The following is a 24,577-nucleotide window of genomic DNA, read 5'->3' as shown; positions in this document are numbered from 1 at the left end:
AATCCCTTATCTAAGTTCTTCTCAATCAGCTGCAAATTTCCCTGTAAAAATACCACTTACATCTTCACATTCAGGCAGAAATTTTTTTTTCTAAAATCTGATCTGAAATGGATTAACTAAATCAGCACAAAAGACTGTAAGGACTTTTACGTTCTGAACTTCTGATTAATAATGATTTAACTGAACTTGATTAGGAACAGTTGCAAAATAAATGGCTGTGAATTAAGTTCATTGAAATGGAAGATATGTACAATGCAAACCCTGAAGTTCTGTGACTTTTACTGGTCCAAAACCCTGCAGACAACTAATAACATGAAATAAGTAAAGTTTAATCTGAAAGTCAGAAAGCTTACTTTGTCCTCAAAATGTAGTTATTTGGTAATTTTTTGGGGTAGAGTAAGTAAACAGTATCAGTTCTGGTTTGTTGTTTTACTAGAAAAGACAATTAAAATAATTTTTATATCAGCAACTAGTAAGACACCAAAAAATCCATTAAATAAATTGAATAAATTGAGATAAATACCATCTTTGCAGTCCTGCGTTAAGTAATTCCATCTACTCAAACTTCAACAAGAAAAAATGGTACAGGGAAAATTACTCCTGGGTATTCCCACTCGGGAGTACTTGCTCATTAGTATTCAAACAGTCTAAGATCTCACCAATAAATTAATTTAGACTGAGATGGGTTTATAAATGTTAAATAGCATCTCTTCCAGAATAATTCCCCAAAGGGAAGTTTTCATCCCACCATTACGAATGAATCACTCAGTTTACCTTAATGCGGTTTGGACTAAGAATCTTCTCTTACCTGCAGAAAAAAAGAGCCCAAACATGAAGTTTATAGATCACACATTTGACTCAAGAACAGACATCTCCCAGCAAACAGACAAGAACTAAACACCCACCCCACTTTGCAGTTTGAGATGAGAAAGCCTTTTAAACATAGTTTATTTGTTTAGCATTCAGATGTGCTGCCACAGAGCCATGGACAGAACATTAGACAGAATACTACTACAGGAGGAGAGGTGCACGTAAGAAGGTGACTTCTGGGCTGTAACCCGAGTTCTGCTAATCGTCAGTTTGATGTTCAGCAGGCTTTTTTGGAATGTCTGTAATGAAAATACTGAAGATGCACTGTGAGGTACTTAACATTTCCAGCCTTTAAATATGAAATGTACATCACAGTTTATTAACTGCAAGTATGATCTAACAAAGGCCAATTAAATTGCTCTCCAAATACTAAGCCATTTCATTTTACCTTCTCAGTAGCAAAACCCATATAAATGGTGTTTAATTAAAACAGACCAGACAAAGGCCAAGTAAATTGCTCTCCAAATACTAAGCTATTTCATTTTACCTTGTCACAGTAGCAAAACCCATATAAATTGTAATTAAAACAAATCTTAGAGAAAGCCAGCATCACAATGAGAATTAAACAAAAACCCTAAGATACAGAAGTTGATTTTCAAGGTTGCTTCATTCCAATAGTTCATATACTGAAAAATGTGTTTAACCTCACTTTGGAAATACCTGAATTGAGCTTCCAGATTTTTACAGGCTACAAAGTCAACTCTGTAAACCTCAAAGGAGCGTAAATAGATCTGCTGCACTCTTCTCCTGCTGTTGTCCAACTCCTTTTCAATCAATGCCTTTCAGGCTCAGGGCTTTTTAGGCTATTATTGTCTTGTATAATTAGATCCAGATTTGAAACTTGACATTTCGCTGCATTAAGGATGCGGTTTGATCTGATTCATAGAATCATTAGGGTTGGAAAAGACCTCCAAGACCATCTGGTCCAACCATCCCCCTACCACCAGTATCACCCACTGAACCATGTCCCCAAGCACCGCGTCCAACCTTTCCTTGAACACCCCCAGGGACGGTGACACCACCACCTCCCTGGGCGACCCGTCCCAGTGCTTGACTGCTCTTTCTGAGAAGAAATGTCTCCTCATTTCCAACCTGAACCTCCCCTGGCGCAACTTGAGGCCATTCCCTCTAGTCCTTTCGCTAGATATCTTCGAGAAGAGGCTGACCCCCAGCTCCCCACACCTTCCTTTCAGGTAGTTGTAGAGAGCAATCAGGTCTCCCGAGCCTCCTCTTCTCCAGACTAAACACCCCCACTTCCCTCAGCCGCTCCTCACAGGACTTGTGCTCCAGGCCCTTCACCAGCTTCGTAGCCCTGCTCTGGACACACTCCAGGGCCTCGATGTCCTTCTTGCAGTGAGGGGCCATTGCTACAGTTTATAAAGTGTTCACCCCAGCTGCTGCCTACTGATGTTTATCATTGCATTAATCTTTGGGTTTTTGAAGTTTACTTACAAATCATTGATGATCAGCTAAACGGTACCAGTCCTAGTTTTAATCCCTCCAGGGACCCATTCCAACTATATACATCCCATAGAAACACCACAAGCTTACTGGTTTTGGCATGACACTAGTTCAATACTTATTGGCAGACTCTTGCCGCTCACCATCTCATCTGCCTGTAGAACAGCACACGCCTAGGCCGAGGCCTCACAGGCTTAAACAGCATGAGCAAAGGGAAGGAGCATCTCAGTCTATTCTCCCTGCAGAGTAACGCAATTAAAAGATCACGGAAGCTTTAGCTTAGTGCAAGAAACTAAGCAGGGAGCTAGTAACAGCACCTCTGAGTGCTCACAAGCTCTTCTCTGGTTCATTTAGTATTGAATAGATTTGCAGCACAATATAGTTGTTAGTATATGCTAATTGGACAAGTGCATCTAGTAGTCAGATTAAGGCAGAATGTTTACAAACTTCTCAAAATGCTGCTGAAAAAATCCAAACCAACAAGCCAGATTGTGTTTACCCAGAATAAATGATTATACAAATGGGAGTGGTGTCCAAAAAAAGCACAAGTATTCAGGTCCAGAGAGATTTTAAAGAGAAAACATTTACTTTTGGATTATTTGGGTCTTGTGTGATAAACGATTTCTGTGAAAGACAAGCAGAGTTCAAGCCTGAACCTTTCATAAGCTGCCTAGGAGAACAAGTGATAGCATTATCACCTGTATTTCATGGAAGCTAAAAGGAATTTCCAAGAAGCTCAGTAGCCTTGCTCTGAGAAAGACCATCTACCAAGTTCCTTTTCCACGTTTCAGACTCCCTCAGTCTTCACTACATGTTCACATAGATCTTTTACTCCAAGAATTCTTTTGTGTCAAAAATGCCAAGCTGTTAGTTTCAAGAGTGAGGATTTAACATTAGCAAAAGGCATGGCATACAGTTATGAAAGTAGGCAAAAGATTCTAGAGGTTTTAAAGTCCTTAGAAGCAGTGAAATATTTAAACACAAGCACCACTACATATTCCTAGTGCTTGACAAAATAATCTCAACTACTGGGACCCTCAGTTACTTTCAGCTGCTACTGATCTTTAAAATTTACCAGCTACTTGAAACAAACGTCATAACATGAAGCTGTGTTTCTTGGCATAAGAGGAATAAGAGATCATTTAGTTAACCAGCATCCTTCCTGCATCAGTGTTAATTAATTTCAGTTTTTGGAAATAATAAGCAATATAACTGGACCTATATTCTGAACTGAAATATGCCCAAACCACACATTGCCCAAGATCGATTTCACAACATTGACTTTGACCTCACACTTATATAGAGAATACGAGTATATAAAATATATGTATAGTATGTGTCCATTCCTTTCTGCTTAGTTCTAAATATTTTTATTTTGGCACACAACACAATCACTTCATCACAACATAAATTGGGAAGAAAAAAATGTCTGTGGTCTTTTTAGCTTAAAACTTTAATTACTTAGCACATTAAATGATTTATGATTAAATCATGCAGATATTCAGATTACAAAACAAATGACTTCAAATACAACTGCACATTTAAAATTTACTCAAAAACCTATTCTGAGGTAAAAAATTAACATTAATCAAATATACTGACCAATGATAAGCTAAGCATAAATAAGTGTTGACATTTTCAGAATAAAATAATCAGTGAAAACAGTATTTTTAACACGTATATTGGCACAAGGGATACAGCCCATTTACCCTCCTTCAGAGTGTGATCCACTCATCTGATATAAAGCCACAAATATTATAAATCCGCAAATATTAAAGCACAGCAGCCAGTCTGCTCACAAAGATTCCTACTTGCATACTGTAGTGTAGGGCCAAGTTAATTGAAAAAATATATGATTTCCAAGATTAACGGGTTTAATTATACAGCCTCCAAATCAGTATAATGGAAATTGCAAGAGCAAATCCCCACCGAGTATTATAAAAAGCCTTTGGCCAAAATTCCAAATATAAAGACCTGACATTCAGGTCAAAAATACACGACCAGTTAACATGCCTACTTCTGTGCACGCACGTGACCGCATAAAAAAGTTCCGTGTCTGTGCACCTTGGTGTTTTTGTTTGGCTTTATTTAAGTAACGGTTCGTGTGAAGAATCATGTTAGCTGCACAGGGTTCAACTGCATATTCAAGTTCAAAGTGACCACAGGTTTACCTACTCCCATGAACTCTAAATCACAGCCTTTCTTCAGATGACAGTGGTCTCTCCCATTTCTCTAACTTCAAGAAGAAAGAAATGCATACTTATTTTCACCACAAGTAGAACTATAATACAAATAAGAACAGTCTATTATACAGTCTGCAAAAGCTGAGCTTTGCATCTCCTGATACTGATCCACATCAGCAATTATATAGGGATATTTACATAAAAAAAGAATATAAATAATTATACTACACCATGAAACACTACAAACAGAATATACAAAAATTATAATAGGTCATTAATTATCTGTCAAACTATTAAACAGAACACTTTAATATTAATACAGTTTGGAAGGTAAACATAACCTGCAGGCTAGGTTTTCAAATGGCTGTTTGTCAATGCAGCATAAAACATTTTCATAGTGCAAATCTTACCAACTATATGAAAGTCACTGCCCCCTTGAGAAAAATGCTTCTCTCCCCCGACAAAAAAAAACACTGAAGAGTCAAAGTGTTAGCTCACATTTAGTACATGACGTGGTTTCAAACATACAAACACAGGGAACCTTAATTTTAACAATGAAAAAGGGTTGAAAAATGTTAAGAAAGTAAAATAAAAAAGTTAATATATATGCTAGAGCTGGAAGACATGAAACCCAAAAATCTGAACCGTGGAAGTGGGGGAATAAAGACACTGATCCTTCCTTTTTCTTTTCTTCATCTGTTGGAAACATTGAATGACAATACAGCACATGCCCTGTATTTTACCAACAGCTGTAACATTACTTTAATTGCTGAAGAATCACAGTGTTGAGTATATCTGCTTCTTGTAGTGTCAGGCTTTCATCTGTTAGCTCTTTATTTGGAAAGGTAGTCACAAGAACAAAATCAGTTGTTGCAAATGCTGGACGGGACTGGATAATGAAATCTCGAATATCCTTAATCCTGTAGAAAGGATATGGACATGAAAACTGTGTATGATTCTATTTTGACATAAACCACTCAATATATCCTATTGATTTTACACCTCCATTTTATCCAGATGGCCAATAATTGTAGCCTCTATATTTTTTTTTTTGTTTCTTGCATGCGAAACGTGAAGCATTAAAATGAATGTTGATTGTTTTTTTTCAAATAACAGAAATAAAAGTTTTAACGTAGGAGTATATTATAAACTGATACTTAATATAGAACATCAAGCAACGTCAATACCAGCTGTCAAAAAAACCTTATACATATACCAAAATCCTTAGCATATACCAAAAATGCTAAAGTATTATTGGAAAGAGAAATCTTACAATATGAAGTGATAAGAAAGCAGAGGGGAATTATTAATGCGCTTCAATTGTAAATAGGTTTCCCCTGCTTTCACTTAGCATTCAGCTAGTGAACAATAGCTCATAAAACCACCAGTCACAGTGTAACAAAAATAACTTAGCTTTATAAGACATGGATGAAAAATAAGATTTTAGAGATAAAGAAGAAACTTGAAGTTTCTCTCAACACAGTAAACTGAGTAAAATCTCTGAAGATCTATTGAACTAATAAGCAGGCAGATTTACTGCAAACAAACAGGGAGTTTAGTTTTCTGTCTTCAAGGTTTGTGATCCAAGCAATGCACTTTAGTAGCTGATTTCGATCATACATCTGCAAGGATAACTAAGAAGATCTACATCCATGAGAAAGACAGCAATGATTAAATAACCTTCTGTCAACCCACCCGTGGTTACAGCCTACACTGGGAATTTACCACCTCTACTCTTTCATGCACACAAAAGAAAACATCATCGCTAGAGGGTTCCTAGGAGCCAAACTGTCTATCCAAGTCATTTCTTGCTGGGAAGGAAGGGTCTGGGCCTGTACTACCTGGTCTAGTACTGCTGAAAGATTATTGCTGCTTCATCCTCCCTATTGGCATCTCGGCTAAAATTGTCTTACTGTGGTCTGTGTATTTTGTCGGGTGAAGAAATTTGCACATTGCCTCTGCCCTTATCCTGAGCCAGAAGTGGAAAAAGAGAACAGGTCAACTTTCAAAGCCACAAACAATGTTAGCATGGAACTAGGTCCACACTAAGAGCACCCTGAAGGCAGGAATCAAGCTCAATTTCAGCTGTGTTCTAACATGATGGTGCAGACTTTGGAGTGGGGCTGACTTGAACGTTGCTTGCTGTGAAGTGTGGGTGGAACGACTGCCCAAATCTCTGCCCTCTGCCCAAAGTTCTCTCAGCCATGCAGAACAGCAAGTGCAAAACACCGCTTTGCAGAACCTTGCACTAACACAACCTCTTAGGTAAATAAGTGGGGTTGGCCAACACCATTTGCAATGCCCCAACAATGTCAATAAAACTGATGGCAAGCTATAATTAACAGACTACTAAGTTGATTGCAGCAGGTGGTCACCTAACAAGTAAGGAGGAGAAAAAGGCAGAGGCATTTAATGCCTTTTTTGCCTCAGTATTTAATAGTAACAATAGCCTTTGAACTGTATGGATCTGAGTTGGAGCACCATGGCTTTCCATGTGTGGTCACCAGAACTGCAAGCAAATAGCTGTATCAGCTCAATGTTCCTAACTCCATGGGGCCATATGGGATTCACCCCCACAGTGATGAAGGAATTAGCAAAGGTTATGCTGGTCTCCTCTCAACAATTTAGCAAAGGTCACGGGAGTCAGGGGAAGTTCCTGCTGACTGGAAACTAATCAATGGTATACCCAACTACAAAAAAAAAAAAAAAGAGAGAAGACACAGGAAACTACAGACCTGTTAGTCTAACCTCAGTCCCTTGAAAAGTCATGGAGAAGATTGTGCTGGGGGATACTGAAAAGCACTTAAAGAACAAAGTAATTATCAGGTATAGTCAACATGGGTTCCTCTCTACAACTACATCAAAGGAGGTTGTAAGCGGGGTGGAGTTCAGTCTCTTCCCCCATGCAAGAAGCGACAGGACAAGAGGAAATGGCCTCAAGTTGTGCCAGAGAGGTTTAACTTGGATATTAGGAAAAAATTCTTCACCGAGAGGGTTGTGAGGCATTGGAACAGGCTGTCCAGGGAAGTATTCGAGTCATCATCCCTGGAGGTATTTAAAAGACAGGTGGATGTGGTGCTTAGGGACATGGTTAAGTGGCAGACTTGGCAGTGCTAGGTTAATGGTTGGACTTGAAGACCTTGGAGGTCTTTTCCAACCCCAACGATTCTATGATTCCACAATCAAGGGAAAGTTCTGCCTTAGTAATTTGATCTCCTTCTGTGATAAGGTCACCCACTTGGTGGATGAAGAGAAGGTGGCTAATGTATTCTGTACTTCATTAAGGCCTTTGATACTGTCCCTCACAGAATGCTTCTAGACATACTGTCCAACTGTGAGATAAACTGATTCACGCTATGCTGGATGATGTAGTGGCTTGACAGCAGAGCACAAACAGTTGTAGTAAATAGGTCTCCATCTGGCTGGTGGAAGGTCACCAGCGGTGTTCCCCAGGGCTCAATTCTAGGGCCAGTCCTGTTCATCACTTTCATCAATGATCTGGATGTAGGAGAGAAGTGCATCCTCAGCAAGTTTGCTGATGATACTAAACCATGAAGTGCTGTTGACTCCCTGGAGGGAGGAGAGGCCTTGCAGAGGGATCTAGGTAGATTAGAGCAGTGCGTGATCAGCAACAGCTTGAAGCTCAACAAAGGGAAATGCTGGGTTCTGCACCTGGGATGGAGCAATGCCAGACACAGCTACAGACATGAAGACAAGAGGCTGGAGAGCAGCTCAGCAGAAAAGGACCTGGGGGTGCTGGTCAACAGCAAGCTCAACACAAGCCAGCAGCGTGCCCTGGCAGCCAAGAGGGCAAACTGGATGCATTAAATACAACATAGCCAGCCAGTCAAAAGAGGTGATTCTTGCACTACATTTAGCATTACTGCAACCTCACCTTGGATATTGTGTGCAGATCCAATCTCCATAATATAAAAAGGACGTTAAGGCTCTTAAAAGCATCTAGAGGAGGGCAACAAAGCTGGTAAAAGGGTTGGAAGGCAAGTCCTATGAGGAGAGGATGAGGACACTTGGGATGTCTGGTCTGGAGAAAAAGAGGTCAAGAGGCGATCTCATTGCTTTCTAGACCTTCCTGAGAAGAGTGGAGAGGGAGGTGCTGGTCTCTGCTCCTTGGTAACCAACAACAGGATGCACAGGAATGGCACAAAAGCTGTGCCAGGGGAGATTCAGACGGGATATTAGGAACAAGTTCTTTACCATGAGGTTGTTCACATACTGGAATAGGCTTCCTAGAAGGTGGCTAATGCCCCATGCTGGCCTGTACTCAAGAGATGTTTGAGTAACACCCTCTTTGTAACAACCCAACTTTGGGGTTGCCCTGGGAACAGTACAGGTGATCTCATACCTGAACAGACAGTAATTATGGCTGGCACTGTCTGTTTCCTGTCACTAGTCAGGAAAGGTTGTGGCTTTGCACTTACTGAATATCTTGGTGTTTTCGATTACAGTTTTGCTCTGACAGTCGATTTATCAGTGCATCTCTGTCTATGAAAATGACAGAGCTGTGACATTTCAGTGGAACTCTATTTCCCCTTTTTGATGCCTTGTTGGTATTCATTTAATGACAAACTTATCAAAATAGTTATGGTTACCTGCATCGATGCAGAATCAATTTACCTGTGTGTTTGATTAAATCTTTGTATTAATCGGCTACCATCTGCTAGTCTAATTTGAATTTTAGTTGCTGGCATGGAGTCATCAATCAGAACAGGTGCATTAAGAATGGATTTCTCCTCCTCCTCTGGGGAAGAAGGTGTGCTGACTATTTCAGGTGTAAGGCTAGAGGATTGAAAAAACAGATAAACAGATGTTACTAATAGAAGCAAACCAGAACTGAATCTGATCTAAAGTAGAGATCTGTTTTTTTTTAATTAAAAAAGGACAAATAATGCTTTTGCAGTTTCTTGTCAATGACTGACAAATTTCACATATATTTCCTTGTAACTGTGTAGATCCTTATGTTTGCAAGATATTAAATAGGTAATTAGGTACAAACTGAAACACCTTTGTTTATGCACACAGAGCATGAAATCATTTTGATACTAAGATTTACCTATCATGCTTCATGGAATAAATTAAAAAAAAAACGCACACCATTATACTGCATTATATTGTATTATATTACATATTAGTATAACAGCACATTTCCTGATCTTTAAAAAAGGAAAAACACAGGTTGGAAACTGCTAAGAAGCATTTATTGTATTAAATTACTTGCAATAGCATACCATTAGTACCTTTGTCAGCAAACAAACATATTACACAAATAGATTCAGTTGTGAATAGAAACCTAGAAGTATGCACAATTCACCAGCTCATATCCAGTCAGTAAGAAAAGATACTATAAAACCTGTAATTGCTATGTAAAAAAAGTTGATGATTGGCAGAGTTGAGGTCACGTTACTGTTTCTATTCAGCTTAAATTGCTTTAATAGTAGATTATGCACATTTGGACAAAGCAGACTGAGCCATTCAGTAACAGAATTCATCAGCACAACAGCAAACAAAACAGAACCATTACAACATTTTTTTAAAGTCATTACATTTCAGGTTTTCTACTGCATATATGAATTTTTATCTTATAGTTGGACATGACACTAGAATTGGGTGAAATCAGGGCTCCAGTTAGGTGTTAGAGGATGAGTCCCTCCCCTCCCACAATCCAGGCTTTGCAGTAATATTTAATCTAAGGGAGCATGTAAAATATCTCTAGCTCTTTCCTTTTAAAAAAGAATCCCTACTATAGACTTTTGCCGTATCATTGGAAGTTTTAACCAAATCCCAGTTGTAAGAGTTGAGAGAGTTTGATATAACTTACTGCTTATTTATTTTGGATCAAATTAAAAGACTAAAATAAGATTATTTTATGGAATTAGTTCTCTTCCTTAAGCTAACAGACTTGTTTCCTGTACCTCGTAAGGAGATTTTCTCATAAAATTTGTATGGTACTTATCACCTTCCAACTTCCCTTACTCCAGTTTTAAACACGGTTGAGGTTAATAAATAAGCAAAATTATATGCAAGAAGAGGCAGAGAAATCTCATTCACAATAAAGCACGAAGCATCTAGCAGATCTATGAGAAGGTCCAGAACACAGAACTAAGGCTTACCTTCCATTTATATATAAACTTCCATGATTACTGGTGACTCTATAAAATCAGACCTGGGACCTTGAAATCAGGGTGGCACAAAATTTTATATTGCTTTTGTCATCTGATTAGTTCTTCAGAAGACTTCAAATTGATTAAATCCAGCTTTTAGAATGACATATAGATATAGAACAGAAAATTCAGTCATTTTTACCTTCCAAGTTTTTGTCCTTCTCCACTGAAAGCTTTGAATCGCAGTCTCGGCTTCACATATTCCTGTTCCTGGTGGTCTTCCATATCCAAATTAACCTGGCCACCATGAACAAGTCGTTGCAATTCCACAGGAATTTCCCTTAATACAAAAATAAGTTTCCCAATTATGCTCTGTACTGTAGTGCAAAACTACACAAAAATCTTACACAGTACAGTATGAGTTGACACTATTAACATGTTCATTTTAAAAGTTACAGATGTTCAATTATTTGATGAACTGAGTTCATCCCAAAATAACAGATAAAATTAAAGACTAAAATGAAGAAAAAAAGCAGTCAATTGACAGTCAAAACCTAGAATATGCTAACAAAACATAAGAAACTAATAGCCATCTATAATAAATAACGTTCAGGGTTAAAACACAAGAAGGAAACAAAATATTCCCATTTTTAAGCGCCCCATGCACCTGATGACAAATACAGAACATATTTTATGGGTGCAAGCAGAGAAGAAGCCTTGACCTTTTGATAATTACAACTATTTGAGGAAAGCATTTTTCTTCACTTGAAGGACATGCCTCAACAAAATTGCTATTTTAACTTACCCTCTTTTAACAGACTCAAGAAACTGAGCATTTGTTGGGTCTGAGTAGGACCTCAACTCTCCATCATCTAAACTGAAGCCGTTCCTCCACAGTTTCAGCAAAACTTGAACCTGAGGAGAAAACGGTGAAATTAAAAGTGAATACACAAATAAGGTATTTCAGTTTCATACAGATTACTGCTGTAGAATTTTTCATCTGTATTTAACAGATTTTGTGGCAGAACACAAACAAAAATGCAAATGACAAAAGAGAAATAGAGCACTGCATTGTAACTAATTTAAAGTATTGTAATGGTTACAGTGCATTCAAAGAGCAAACAATAGTTACAGACTATTATTTGCTCTAAGACCACTTTTACACTTGAGGAAAAAGCATCTCTTAATCTGTCATCCATGACATACAGACTACAGTCACTTTATTGTGAACTTCAGTGTTTCACTACTTTTGAAAGCAGTAAACACTTCTTGCTGATAAATTAAGAAATAAATGAATTAATTTACAAAATACTGTTGATACACTAGTTAGAACTAAAACTATTACTTCCTCAAACTGCTGCATGCTGAGCTGCAATGAAGTTCATACTAGCTCCAGACCCTTCAAATCCTGAGCATCCTGGAGCACCCTGTGATGTACTTCCAGCCAAAGCCTTCCCCTGGAGGCACTGCAACCTTCAGAGCCTGCACCTCTCTTCCCTGCAACTAATGCCTTCCAGTCCAGCATGCCTACACTTGCCCTGCCAGTAAAAATAACTTCCCCTTAGAAAACCAGCCCAGCCCACAGTTATGGTAACCCCACTGCAACACGCTTCCGGCTCCATACAGCTGGCCATTACTCAACAAGTAGAAGGATTATTATTAGAGGGTAAAAGACATCAGCTCCTGGTGTGCCACAAGAAAAGCCCACAGCCTAAACCACATCCTTTAGCCTCTCTCTTGTTTCTGTTACTTGATGAGCTTGATAGTCACTCTAGCTGTTCATACGAATGGCAAAGTGTAGAGGACTTTATAACTTTCCTTCTCCCTCACTTCCAGCCTTTTAAATGAGAGGAAAGAAAAAATGCTCTCATCTACTTTTCCCTTATAGAAAGGCAAGTTCTCAAAAACACACACTGATTTGATCCCAAATAAAATCAATCTGGTGCCAGGAAAAGGAGAAAAAGAAGATTACTTTTTAACATGGATCATTTCCCTGACCCAACTTACCACTTCCGCTGGCTAGTGAGAACAAGAAGCTGGACTAGACTGTCTTTCAGCCTGATGCCTTTTTTTTTGTTGTTATGGGATTAACAGCAAATACAAACTTCATTTCTTTCTTATGGGTAAGTGAAAGAATTTTAAACACATCTAAGACACAGGGACAAGAAAACCAAAAATCATGCTCAGACTGAAAAGCTAGAAAATAAAAGCTTGTGATGCCTCCAACACCCTCACATTATCAGCTAGGATGCATTTAAATTGCATAAGGAAGAAACTGAGGAGGAATTTGAAAGAAAAGATGATCCAATTTTTCCCACATTCAATCTTGAGTCATAGTAGACTCAGAAATTATGTCAAGTAGAGTGAAAAAGTGGTTAAGATGAGAAGATCTGAGTTACCTGCACAGAGAGGATTTACAAAACCAGCTATTTATCATTATTGCAAGGGAATGTCTTGGTGAATCTCAGCCGCCCACATGGAAGCATGCAAAAGATGACTGCAAAGATGGTGAACAACTTTTTTTTTTTCCCCCTCCGCTCTGTTTCCTAAGTAGTGAAACCAGCACTTTCACAGCTGTGGGTGTGGAGCCTGTCTCTGACTAGAATCTTTTCCTCTAATTACAGTCCACAATAAAAGGAGAACCCTGCATTCCCCACCACACTGAAAATAATTTGTAAAGAGAAGACCTTATAAAAAGACACAGTGAAACAGAGTATTATTGTTAAGGAAGAACAGGATTATTTCAGATTATGATCTGTTCTCGGAAATAATTATGCCTCAGGTTAGCTTCAAAACTAAAGACGGTTTTGAAGATGGATTATGACAAGAGAAAATTAATTTCCATTAACAAAAAGAAAATGCTTCAGAGGTGCTAAAACAACTATTATTGATATTTCTGATTAATTTTGTTTCTGTGCATTTTTCATAAGGAAGCAATGGGCGGCATTCACAGAATTGCCACTATGCTCAAACCCACTTTCAGCTGCTCAGTAGACATGATGTGAAACATTTAGTTTCAAAATCATTAATGTGTTCAAATAAATCTGAAATAGAGTTCAAGTGTGTCTGTGACAGTTAGGATGCACCTGGGGGGGGGGAGGCGTATTTGACCATCCTGATAACCTTCCATAATGAAATGACTGGCCTGGTAGATGAGGCAAGAGCAGTGGAGATTGTCCTTCACTGAAACCCTTTATTTGTCTGGCTTTGCTACAGGCAACCCCAGTTCAATGATCTCCATAGCCCTAACATTAACAATAAGGTAGCTGCTGCTAAACAAAGCTGGGGCATCGTTTAACATCCAGGTGATTTGCTTTTCTAAATTCTGAACTAAAGAAAGGGACATTTTTGATTTCTCATTTTTATTTTCTTTCTATACCAAACACGGTACAGATATTCAGGTGGCAGATATTTGCATGTATTACAAGTGACAGTTACTGGTATATGGCAAGAAATAATTAAAGAGAAGCTACTAATTGCTGAGGGATTTTAATTAATCCAAATCAATTCTGTGAATGCCTACAGGCCTTAATAGCTGTCACATCTCTTCTCTACATCAAATAAAGTTTTGCATTCTAACCTCTGCTTCACAACTGAGATCAGAATTCCCCCAGCAGCTCAAGTTTACAGTTTAGTTTTGCAGTAGAAGCAGGGCCATGTGGCCTGGGAAGAGTATAGGGAGGGGATCAGGAAAGCCAAGGCACAGACAAAACTGAGCTTGGTAAGGGATGCAAAAAAACAACAAGAAGGGATTCTGTAGGTACAATGGCCAAAAAAAAGCCAAGCAAAGTGTTCGTCCTCCTCCGATAAACGAGAAGGGAGAACTGTTAACAACAGACATGGAGAAGGCTGAGGTACTCAACAACTTCTTTGCCTCAGTCTTCACTGCCAGTCAGGCTTCCCACATCTCTCATTTCCCTGAACCTGTAGATGAGGGCTGGGGGAACAAAGTCCCACCCACTGGTTTGAGACCACCTGATGAAACTGAGCAGGTACAAGTCTATGGGGCCTGATGCCACGCATCCCAGGGTCCTGAGGGAACTGGCTGATGTAGTTGCCAAGCCTCTCCCCATCATAATTGAAAAGTCCTGGCAGTCAGCTGAAGTCTCTGGTGACTAGAAAATGGGAAACATCACTCCCATTTTTAAAAAGAGTAGAAAGAAGGACCCAGGGAGCCACAGACCAGTGAGCCTCACCTCTGTGCCTAGGAAGATCATAGAACAGATCCTCCTGGAAGCAATGTTAAGGCACAAGCAAGACAAGGAGGTGATCCAAGACAGCCAACATGGCTTCACCAAAGAAAAATTGTGCCTGACCAATCTGGTGACCTTCTATGATTAGCGACTGCATTAGTTGACAAGGGAAGACTGGCCAATGTCATCTACCTGGACTTCTGCAAGGCCTTTGACATGGTCCCACACGATATCCTGGTCTCCAAACTAGAGAGAGACGGATTTGAAGGGTGGACCATTCAGTACACAAGGAGTTGGCTGGATGGCTGCACCCAGACAGTGGTGGTCAATGGCTCTATGTCCAGGTGGAGCTCAGTGATGAGTGGCATCCCTCGGGGGCCTATATTGGGACCAGACCTGTTTAGTATCTTTACCAATGACATAGACAATGAGATTGAGTGCACCCTCAGCGAGTTTGCAGATAGAACAAAGCTGAGTGATGCAGCCGATACAACAGAAGGAAGGGATGCCAAATAAAAGGACCTGGACATGCTGGAGAAGTGGGCCCACGGCAACCTAATGAGGTTCAACAAGTCCAAGTGCAAGGAGCTGCACCTAGGTTGGGGCAATCTCAGGCATGAGCACAAACTGGGAGAAGAACTCTCTGAGAGCAGCCCTGCAGAGAAGGACTTGGGGGTTCTGGCCGATTAAAAGCTTGACATGAGCCAGCAGTGCGTGCTTGCAGCCCAGAAGGCCAACTGCATCCTGGGCTGCATCAACAGCAGGGCAGGGAGGTGACTGTCCCCCTCCGCTCTGTCATCGTGAAGCCCCACCTGGAGTGCTGCATCCATGTCTGGGGCCCCCAGCACAAGAAGGGTGTGGGGCTGTTGGAGTGGGTCCAAAGGAGGGCCATGAAGATGATCAGAGGGCCGGAGCACCTCTCCTCTGAAGAAAGGCTGAGAGAGCTGGGGGTGCTCATCCTGGAGAAGAGAAGGCTCCAGGGTAACCTCACTGCAGCTTTTCAATACTTAAAAGGGGCTTATAAAAAGGATGGAAAGCAACTTTTTGCTCAGTCAGACAGTGACAGGACAAGGGGGAATGGTTTTAAACTAAAAGAGGGGAGATTTGGATTAGAGATTAGAAGGAAATTCTTCATTCTGTGGGTGGTGAGGCACTGGCACAGAGAAGCTGTGGATGCCCCATCCCTGGAAGTATTCAAGGTCAGGTTGGATGGGGCTTTGAGCAACCTAATCTAGTGGGTGACATCCCTGCCCATGGCAGGGGGCTTGTGATGAGGTGATCTTTAAGATCCCTTCCAACCCAAGCCATTCTACGACTTACACATGCCAAAGGTGGATCTGATCATCCAGCCCTCTTGCCCAGCAAAACCATAATGCAGGCCCTACAGGTATCCATTAAATATTTTTCCAATGTGGATGCTTTTGCTTAATTTCTGCTGAACACTTTTCTAATATTTAGGTATTTGTCTTTCCTTATAGACAACTACAGTAATACTAGCATTCAAGCTGTAAACATCGTAAAGAAGACATCTGCTAGAGACACTGTTTCCCGCTATTCAGAATTGTACTTACATCTTCATTTTCTCCATATATATATTCAGAGTGCTTTTGTGATGAGTCACCCAACCTATATCCACCACCAGAAAATGACTGAAAAGAATACAAAGAACAGCTTATTGAAATAAATATCTGAAACCATTTATTAAGATACTTACAAAGGTGCAAATAAAGACATCAGCACACTTGCTTCCATGGTTAAAAGCAAACACACTGTTCTAACTTGCATACTTTCGAAGTGGAAAATTTTAGGTAGTAATTGTAAAAAGTTTAAGCAGGTTTTATACAATTATTTGAGTTTCTAGTCTGTATACTTTTTCAAATATTAGTAATTCAACACACAAGAGGTTTTGATCGGGACACAAAAGCAGCTGATTTTTTAAAAAATCAATTTAGAAATAAACCAGGTAATCTCAGTTTAGGTTGATTTCTAATGATTCCTCCTCAAATTGTGTGGTTCCCCACCACCTTATTTTCTAGAGGAAGCTACCGAGCACAGACAATACACAACTGTGTTGCTCAAATCCTCTACTATAAGCAAACCACAAAAAGGCATATTTGCTCTCATGTGATTTAGATGAGTTTCAAAGAGCCTGATGTAAATAGAGACCAAAGTACCTTCTGACTTTTACCTTAGCTTTACTGAAGTCACCAGATGATCTTGAGGCTTCATCTAATGGTACAGCCCCATGTTCTTTTGCTTCTTTGAAGAGTTCAGCAACAATTTTACTTGGGTTATTAGAAGCCCCAGAAATCTGTAATCCTCTGTATTCAGAGTCACCTGAATAAAATCTTTAGAATAGTAATGTTCATAAGCAACAATGCTTTAAAACAAGTGTCACTTTCTCCTTCTCATTAAAAGAAAATAAATTAATGGACAAAGAGCCAAATTTGGCATAAAACCTTGCCACTCTGATCACGGAAGTGTTCCACCTGTTTCTGAGTTTCAAAGCCGCACCGCTCTATAGACATTAGGCTAGCCAAACTAATGAGATGCCTTCCAGAACTTACCCCAGAGGTTATCGGCAAAAATCATATGCTTAAGTGAACACAACCCTGATGCAGACTTGGCTTTGAACACCTTATTTTATGCGGATGCTGACTGCTCGTGTAAAAACTGATTTCCTCAGGGGTGTCACATGCATGGGTCTGTCCCTGGGCCGGTTAGAACTCTGATTCACAGTTAACACTACTTTGGCAGAATTAATGTAAAATTGTTGTTGGAAAGCCTGAACAGTACCAAGAAATCGATCTTTTAATGTAAAGATCCAGCATACTTCCATTCCTACCGATATCACAAATGTAAAGTTTTTAATAAATTTGACTAAACTTTGAAGGCATTTTTATTTCTGCAGACACTGCTGTGAAAGCTAAACCGTGATTTTTTTCTTCGACATAGCACCTTTTCCAGCTCTTGATTATGAAGATCAAGAATTATGAATTATCAAGGATCAGTGAGGAAGGTGCTATAAATCCCAAAATACCAATGGAACAGATACTATAGATAAAAAAAATCTGTACATAAGTACAAAACCTGGCAAACCTGTGAGTCTTTCACCCTTGATCACAAAGAGCTTTAATAGCTACTAAAATGAGTGCTTTATACTTTTCTTAACTTTTTCACTTAACCACTTGGGGCAAGTTAAATCAATTAATCCATGTGAAACTGTCTCTCAGGCCAACACCTTAAAATACAGTTAATTCAATCATATTTCACAATTACCCAATAACAGCAGGTGATGTACAATCATACTATTTTTACAATGTCACATAACTGGCAATCTCTTGGTGTCATCTCTCCTTCGTACATAAATCTGTATTTTTATCCCAGTTGCCGTTTATAATGAAAAATCTTTATTAGATTTTAAAGAATTTTTATTGGAAAATAGATGAAATGACAATTCTCATCTAAGTTTGTATTCAAGAAATAAAAGTACTCAAATATTTGAGTAATGGGTACACGGAACTATTCAGGACGTTTAAGAAAAGGCAAAAAGTTTTTGAGTCCAAGCATAAGTTACAACCTTTACATTCATATGGCCATGTATTATCCAAGGCAGGTACAGGTACAAATCGGTCCTAGATGACTACACCCAGATTCTGCTAAATATAGTTTTACTACAGCAGTATACAGCTAACTCTAGTATGTCAGCATCTCTGTTGTTACTAGCTCTTTGCAGGAAAGACTTAGCTTATATACATTTTGAAAAACAGGGTGGAACAATGTATAAACGTCAGATAAAACAGTTACTTTCACAACTGTTAAATGAGTGTTTTGTTTTTCAAATACCTTTGGTTTTCTTTGTCATCGCTCATGCTTCTCTCGGGTTTTCTCAAACTTCTGAAAGAACCGACTTTAAGACTGCCAAGAAAATGAAAGGAAGTGTTTGAGAATGACTAGTACACACACTTCAGAGATTATCAGAAGTATCTAACTTCTAACTTCTGAAACCACTTATTTTTCAAAAACTAAGGATATAAGTTTTTTATTTTTTAAAAAGGATTTTTTTTTTTAAACCAGACAAAATCCTCCAGAAGATCTACCCTGATGATGGTTTATCTTCTTCTCACTATACTTTTCTGTCCAAAGTACACAGCCACAGACGCTTAACACTGAATAAGCCAGAAGTGGAATTCTGCTTCCATCTCTGATGGTCCCACAGATAACAAAAGTAATATGCAAGCTGAACAGCTACTGGAGAATCCTGCCTACCACTATTAATTATACTTCAAATTCTTTCCACAACATTTTAGCCGATTTTGTCAAGACATAAGTTGCCGAGTGAAGTCATCTTTGCTATTCTTTGATGTCCTGGAGTCCCTATCCACGAGTATCTGAGAATCTAAAACACAGTAGCCCTCATTTCCATTTTACATGATTTAAAAAACACATTGAATGGCAACATTGCAAAGACTTTCAGAAGATGATCAAACGCAAATCAAATTCTGTCTTACAACAGGGACCAATTGATAAGCTACTACTGGCCAAACTAGGTTACATCTGCAACACGCCAGGAACGGCTGTACAGCTCTACGTCCTTACTCTGTACAGCCGTCATAAAATCATAAAATAAAACTCATTAATGCAAGATCTATGAGAGGTAGCCAAACTCACAGGTACAACAGAACATAGTCTGCTACATAAGTAACTGCATAAGTTCAAACTAGCAAACTGCCATCGGTTTGGCTACTATACCTTTCAAATCAAAGCGTAGTGGACCAGGCCATCTCTTTTTAAAGTACTGGTGCTGATAAAACAATGTAATTAGTTTAATTAACTGATTAGCTCAGTGAGGGATCTGCTTCTTCTATTTTCTCAGAAAAAAATGTATTGTTATGGACTTAGGCCATGGGAACTAGAATCTCTCTTATTACATCACTCTTCTACTCTTAACCATTTCAGTTTTCTTCCTTTGATGCATTGCAGGGCTCATGATATTTTTGTGCCAGCTGTCCTGGGTTTGGTGAAGGTGCTGGAGCTCACATAACATGATGGCATTTGCTCCAGCAGGGCCCAGAGACATTCTCTATACCTGCAATTGTGGAAGACGAGTAGATGACTTCAAGAGCAGCACTACGTCTCCTCGCAATTAATATATTGCTCATTTGAGAGCAAACTAAAGTCAACTAAAAAAAATAAGTAAGTCTCATTGTGGATACCATGCAAAGAGCAGCCATCGCTTCCTTCTCAGACAGCTTCCAGCATGATTGCCAACAAAGAGCAAGTGTTTGCCAACAGCTATCACACCAAGTATTTGAGACACCATATTGCAGCTTTTCCTTCAGCTGGAATAGGAAGCTGTAACTTCATGACACATACTGGTAAATGGAGCTCTTTGTTTCATTTGTTTATAAACTCTGTTCTGTGTAACTGATTGTACCCAAAAAACCACGAACTATTATTTTACAAATGTCACATCCTATGTTAAAATCCCCATTTGTAAAGACCTGCATTTCTACACTCGAGACATGGCTCTGGTGACTAAGTCTGCCCTTGAACCTCTTTTAAAATAGAGATTCATGTTGGCAGCAGTGAATGAAAGACAAGCCAAATACAATACTTGTTATTGTCTCGCTGACAGTAATGACTTAAAGACTTTTCTTTAGAGCAATTAAAATAACAATTAATTAAGAACTGGCAAGGTTTCTTTATAAATTTTTAAAATTATATTGAATCTTCAAATGCCATGTGAACTGCAAATGCTACAGGCCAGCAAAACCTGGCTTTACACTCAAACATCTTCCCTTCCATCCACCGACAACAGACAACTTTATTACAAATCCATGCTTGTTTCTCTCACTTCGTATGAACCTACTACTCACTTTTCAAACTAATATTTGTCTTATCAGGTTACTTAAATAGCACTGACCTAAGTACAACACTCAAAGCAGCTCACGCATCAACTTTCTCACAAACTACTGATTTGCTGAATTTTGAAAAAGCAAAGAACTGCAGTATTTTTCTGACAGAGCAAGTATCCAAGTTCTGTGTGAAAAAGCAAGCAACACTGCATTTCATTTACAGCATCCTAATTTTATCTTATCTGACGTGGGTTTAAAGGGCTGTGGAACAACATGTAACACAATGGTTCCAAAATAGATTAAATTTAAAAAAACATTTGAGAAGACACCAACTATGCATTGTTACAGGGATTCACAACTCAGAATTATGAATTGCTGTAGATCCCTTTTAATACAAAGTACAGACCAATTAAGTACGACAACAACATCTTCTTAGCTAACACAGTACCAAAATGACACATTCCTGAAGTACGAAGTACGCCTTACCCCTGGGATACTTTTGAGCTGTTCATCTTTGTAGTTGTTGGTTTGTCAGGACACAGTGCCTGCCTTTTAGCTTCATCTTCATATAACTCTGCCAAGGCCAGCTGTAGGAAACAGGACACTTTTTAGAAGTCAACAACTCCAGAACTACAAATGCAACAGAAATAAGACCAAAACTAACGCTAAATATGCACATTGCCAGAAAATTAGAAACATCAACATGAGAACTCCCAATTACTTCTCTAAAATTCGGCTTCATGAAAAAAAAATGCATGATATTCAATATGCTTATACCAGCGTAACTTAGAATTTACACTCTGCTCTCATTTGGTCCACGCTGCTTCATTAGCTGTAATCAGCCTGTATTAGAACTTCAGGATCACAAGAGAGATTTGTATGTGTACACAAATGCATATATAGTAAGCATCATCTCTTTAATGCTAACAAATTGAACTAAAGCTCTTAGGTATCCCTTTGATAAAATTGGGAAGTAAATACATTTTACACAGAAATTTAAAAAAATGCAAATTAAATAGCCTTGTAGTAGGATTAAGATACAAATCTGATCTGACTGGCTTGGATTCAAGATACCACTGCAAATACTTTTAATACGCCACTTTTCCCCAAAAGCTCACCAAATGCTGCCATATCACTGGAGAGTTCTTTTTTAGGAAGTTGTGGGAGGCACATGTTAACATGCCATTTTTAGCAAGCTTACTTCTGTCCTGAATAACATTCCACTTTGTTTCTCAGATTTTCCTTAATTTTGTCCCTACACCATTTTCTTCATGCTATACAAATGATATTATCGTTTTATCATACATATCAGAATAGGTAATAGGCCACAATTTCATTACAGCTTTACGTAAAAGCAATAAACATTAAAATAAAATGAAACACTGTCCATCTTTCAAAACAAACCGCTATGGATACAGGATATTATCTGTGTATTACAGTGATGTGTATTCAGCACAGGAAAAGAAATGACTCGTTAAGGAAATTAAACTGGGTGATAAGAGAGAACAAGAAAACCACTGAAGACCTCTATCTGAAGATGCAAGCATCTTCTAGATACGTTAAGCAGATGAGGCGAGTCACAGACAGCAAATCCATAAGCAGATACTAAAAAGAACAGGCAAAGATACACCCCGTATCACTCCTAATCCAAAGACGAGGGGATGCTGAGAGGGCACAGAAGGGAACGGTCAGGTTTCTGTGCTTTCCTGATACCACATCTCTTACGGTGCCACGGCACACCAAGCACTGAGCTCAGTGGACCACTGCTCAGACTCAGGAAGGCAGCTGGGTTTTTAGGATGTTATCCGTAATCACCTACACAGAACGCTGCCGGCCTCGGTTAACTGACTGAAGATATTAAGAACTAAGAACTACCAATTCTGACATAGCAATTGTTACCTATGGTAGCAAACTTAGTCTCTCCAAGAATATATGAAAATCCCAAATAGTAACTGGGGAAAAAAGGAAAACATTATCCCTTGTTAATTACGTGTAATTAAATAAGAGCAGTTTTGATTGCTACAAGTTGCCCTGCTTTTGCAATTCAGTCGTTGCTAAAATATTTCAAACCTTCCTATTGTTTCAATGTCACTTGGGGAGTAAAATAAATAAATAAAGACTTCTAAAAGCGTTTGCAGTTAGGAATTTAAGCTCCAGTACCGAGTTATATCTGTGATCACACTTTCTCAAAACCCTTGGAAACCGGGAAAACGCTCTTGCCCTTAATCTTAAACTATGTTTGTGAATACTGGCATGTGTGTACGGGAGGGGGCAGCCCTACTAAATAATAAGAAAACACAAGGGCGCCAAAATTACTTGAAGTGAAGCCCTGCAGCCCTGCAGCGCACTTCCAGCGTCCTGCAGGGATCGCCACCACAAGCCGCCCACCCGCACCTCATTCCTTCACCTCAAAGGCTGAACCGAACATAAATAAACATAAAAACGTAAATAAGATGACGACGGCCGGGAGCAGCCCCCTGCACTCAGAGTCCCGGCCCCTCGCAGCGGCCCGCTCCCCTCACGGGCAGCCTGGGCGAGGCCGGGCGCTCCGCCCCGGAGAGGGCCCGGGACTCCCGTCCCTCCCCAGCCCGCTCACCTGCAGGTCCCGTGCGCTGGGCGGGCGGCCGCTGCGGGGCTGCCGGTCCCTGCGGCCACCGGGGGTCGCCGCCGCCGCCGCCACGTCCCCGTCGGGCCGGGCGGGCGCTGCCCCGCCGTCCGCCATCTTGTGGAGGGACGGAGGGAGGAAGGGGGGGGGGGGGGCCGGCGGCACGTCCGGCTGCCATGGCGACGGGGGCCCCGCCCACCGGGCTGTTACCATGGGGATGGGGGGGGCTGTTCAGTCAGTCAGTCAGTCAGTCAGTCAGTCAGTCAGTCTGTCAGTCAGTCAGTCAGTCAGTCAGTCAGTCAGTCTGTCTGTCTTCGGCTCCGTGCGTGTTACCACGCCAAGTGCCTGCCATGCCCCTAGGAGGTCCAGTTTGCCCCTGTCCTCACCTCAGCTAGGTGGAGGAAGGCTCTCGTCGAGCAATGGGTCTGGACTCTGCGGTGCGACCCCCTCGCTACGCACAGTGCTGTGCGTCAGAAGCTAAAGCTAGAACTTAAAGATCTCAGTTACCCCAGTGTTGTGGTTGACAGCAATTGGTCACCCACCCAGCTGCTGGCTCGCTGTCCACCAGCAGGAGAGGGAAAATAATCCGAAGAGCAAAAGCTGAAAACCCATGAGTCAAGATGAAGACCCATAGTGGCCCTTTGCATAGGGGAAGCAAAGCTGCATGCATGAGCAAGGCAAAAGAAGTTATTTGTTTGCTACTTCCCATCCGCGGGCAGAGAAACCTCTGCAGCTTCCAGGATTTCACCACATGCAATGGTTACTCAAGAAGACAAGTACCATAAACGTGACTGTCTTCTTCCTCCGTTCCTTTTGCTTTAACCATTGCATATATTTTATGGCATGGAACATCCCTTTGGTCAGTTTGGGTACCTGTGCTGGCTGTGTCCCCTCCCAGCTTCTGGTGAACCTCCAGCCTCCTCACCAGGAGGGCAGAATGGGAGGAAGAAAACCTCCGTTCTGTGAAAGCACTGTGGAGGAAGAGCCCAAACACAGATGTGTTGTCAACACTGCTTTCCTCCCAGATCCAAAGCACAGCACCTAGGAGCTGATATGAAGAAAATTCACTGCATCCCAGCCAGATCCAGTACAATGAACCACTGACGTTTTGGTTGAACATTTTATGTCCTCACCTGCACTGAAATAAAAGAGTGTAGTGCTATATATAAGACATGGAATGACCCTAAATGTAATGAATGAAGAGCAAGTAATGTTTGAAAGTGCACGTTTTCAGTTTCCCAAGAATGAAAATAAGAATAAAAAGGAAAGAATGAAGTGTAAAAAATAT

General features: G+C 40.1%; 1 protein-coding gene across 2 annotated transcripts; it reads right to left on the bottom strand.

Moving 5' to 3' along the window:
- Positions 1-3,765: 3,765 nt before the first annotated feature.
- On the bottom strand, positions 3,766-23,442 carry UBXN2B (UBX domain protein 2B). 2 transcript variants are annotated; one of them, XM_066993013.1, is made up of 9 exons: positions 23,281-23,442; positions 21,171-21,271; positions 18,673-18,744; positions 17,015-17,174; positions 16,398-16,475; positions 11,439-11,548; positions 10,836-10,973; positions 9,150-9,311; positions 3,766-5,490 (listed from the first exon to the last, which is right to left on the bottom strand). In XM_066993013.1, exons 1-9 carry the CDS (start codon positions 23,404-23,406, stop codon positions 5,364-5,366), a joined length of 1,074 nt encoding a protein of 357 aa, XP_066849114.1. In that variant the 5' UTR covers positions 23,407-23,442; the 3' UTR covers positions 3,766-5,363. The 2 variants fall into 2 exon arrangements, with proteins under 2 accessions (XP_066849114.1, XP_047928407.2); XM_048072450.2 differs by having other exon boundaries at positions 3,766-5,434; positions 23,281-23,441.
- Positions 23,443-24,577: the final 1,135 nt, after the last annotated feature.

This window comes from Anser cygnoides, chromosome 2, assembly GCF_040182565.1.
Source record: "Anser cygnoides isolate HZ-2024a breed goose chromosome 2, Taihu_goose_T2T_genome, whole genome shotgun sequence".
In the NCBI taxonomy this organism is placed as follows: domain Eukaryota; kingdom Metazoa; phylum Chordata; class Aves; order Anseriformes; family Anatidae; genus Anser; species Anser cygnoides.
The sequence above is the reverse complement of the archived record's forward strand: the minus strand, read 5'-3'. Positions and strand labels throughout refer to the sequence as shown.

Coding starts and splice junctions, on each gene's coding strand:
- UBXN2B (XM_048072450.2), bottom strand. CDS start 23,406: ATGGCGGACGGCGGGGCAGCGCCCGCCCGGCCCGACGGGGACGTGGCG. Junction 18,745..21,170: donor AGCTCAAAAGTATCCCAGGG/GTAAGGCGTACT, acceptor TTTTCTTGGCAG/TCTTAAAGTCGGTTCTTTCA. Junction 5,435..9,149: donor AGATTTAATCAAACACACAG/GTAAATTGATTC, acceptor TCCTTTCTACAG/GATTAAGGATATTCGAGATT.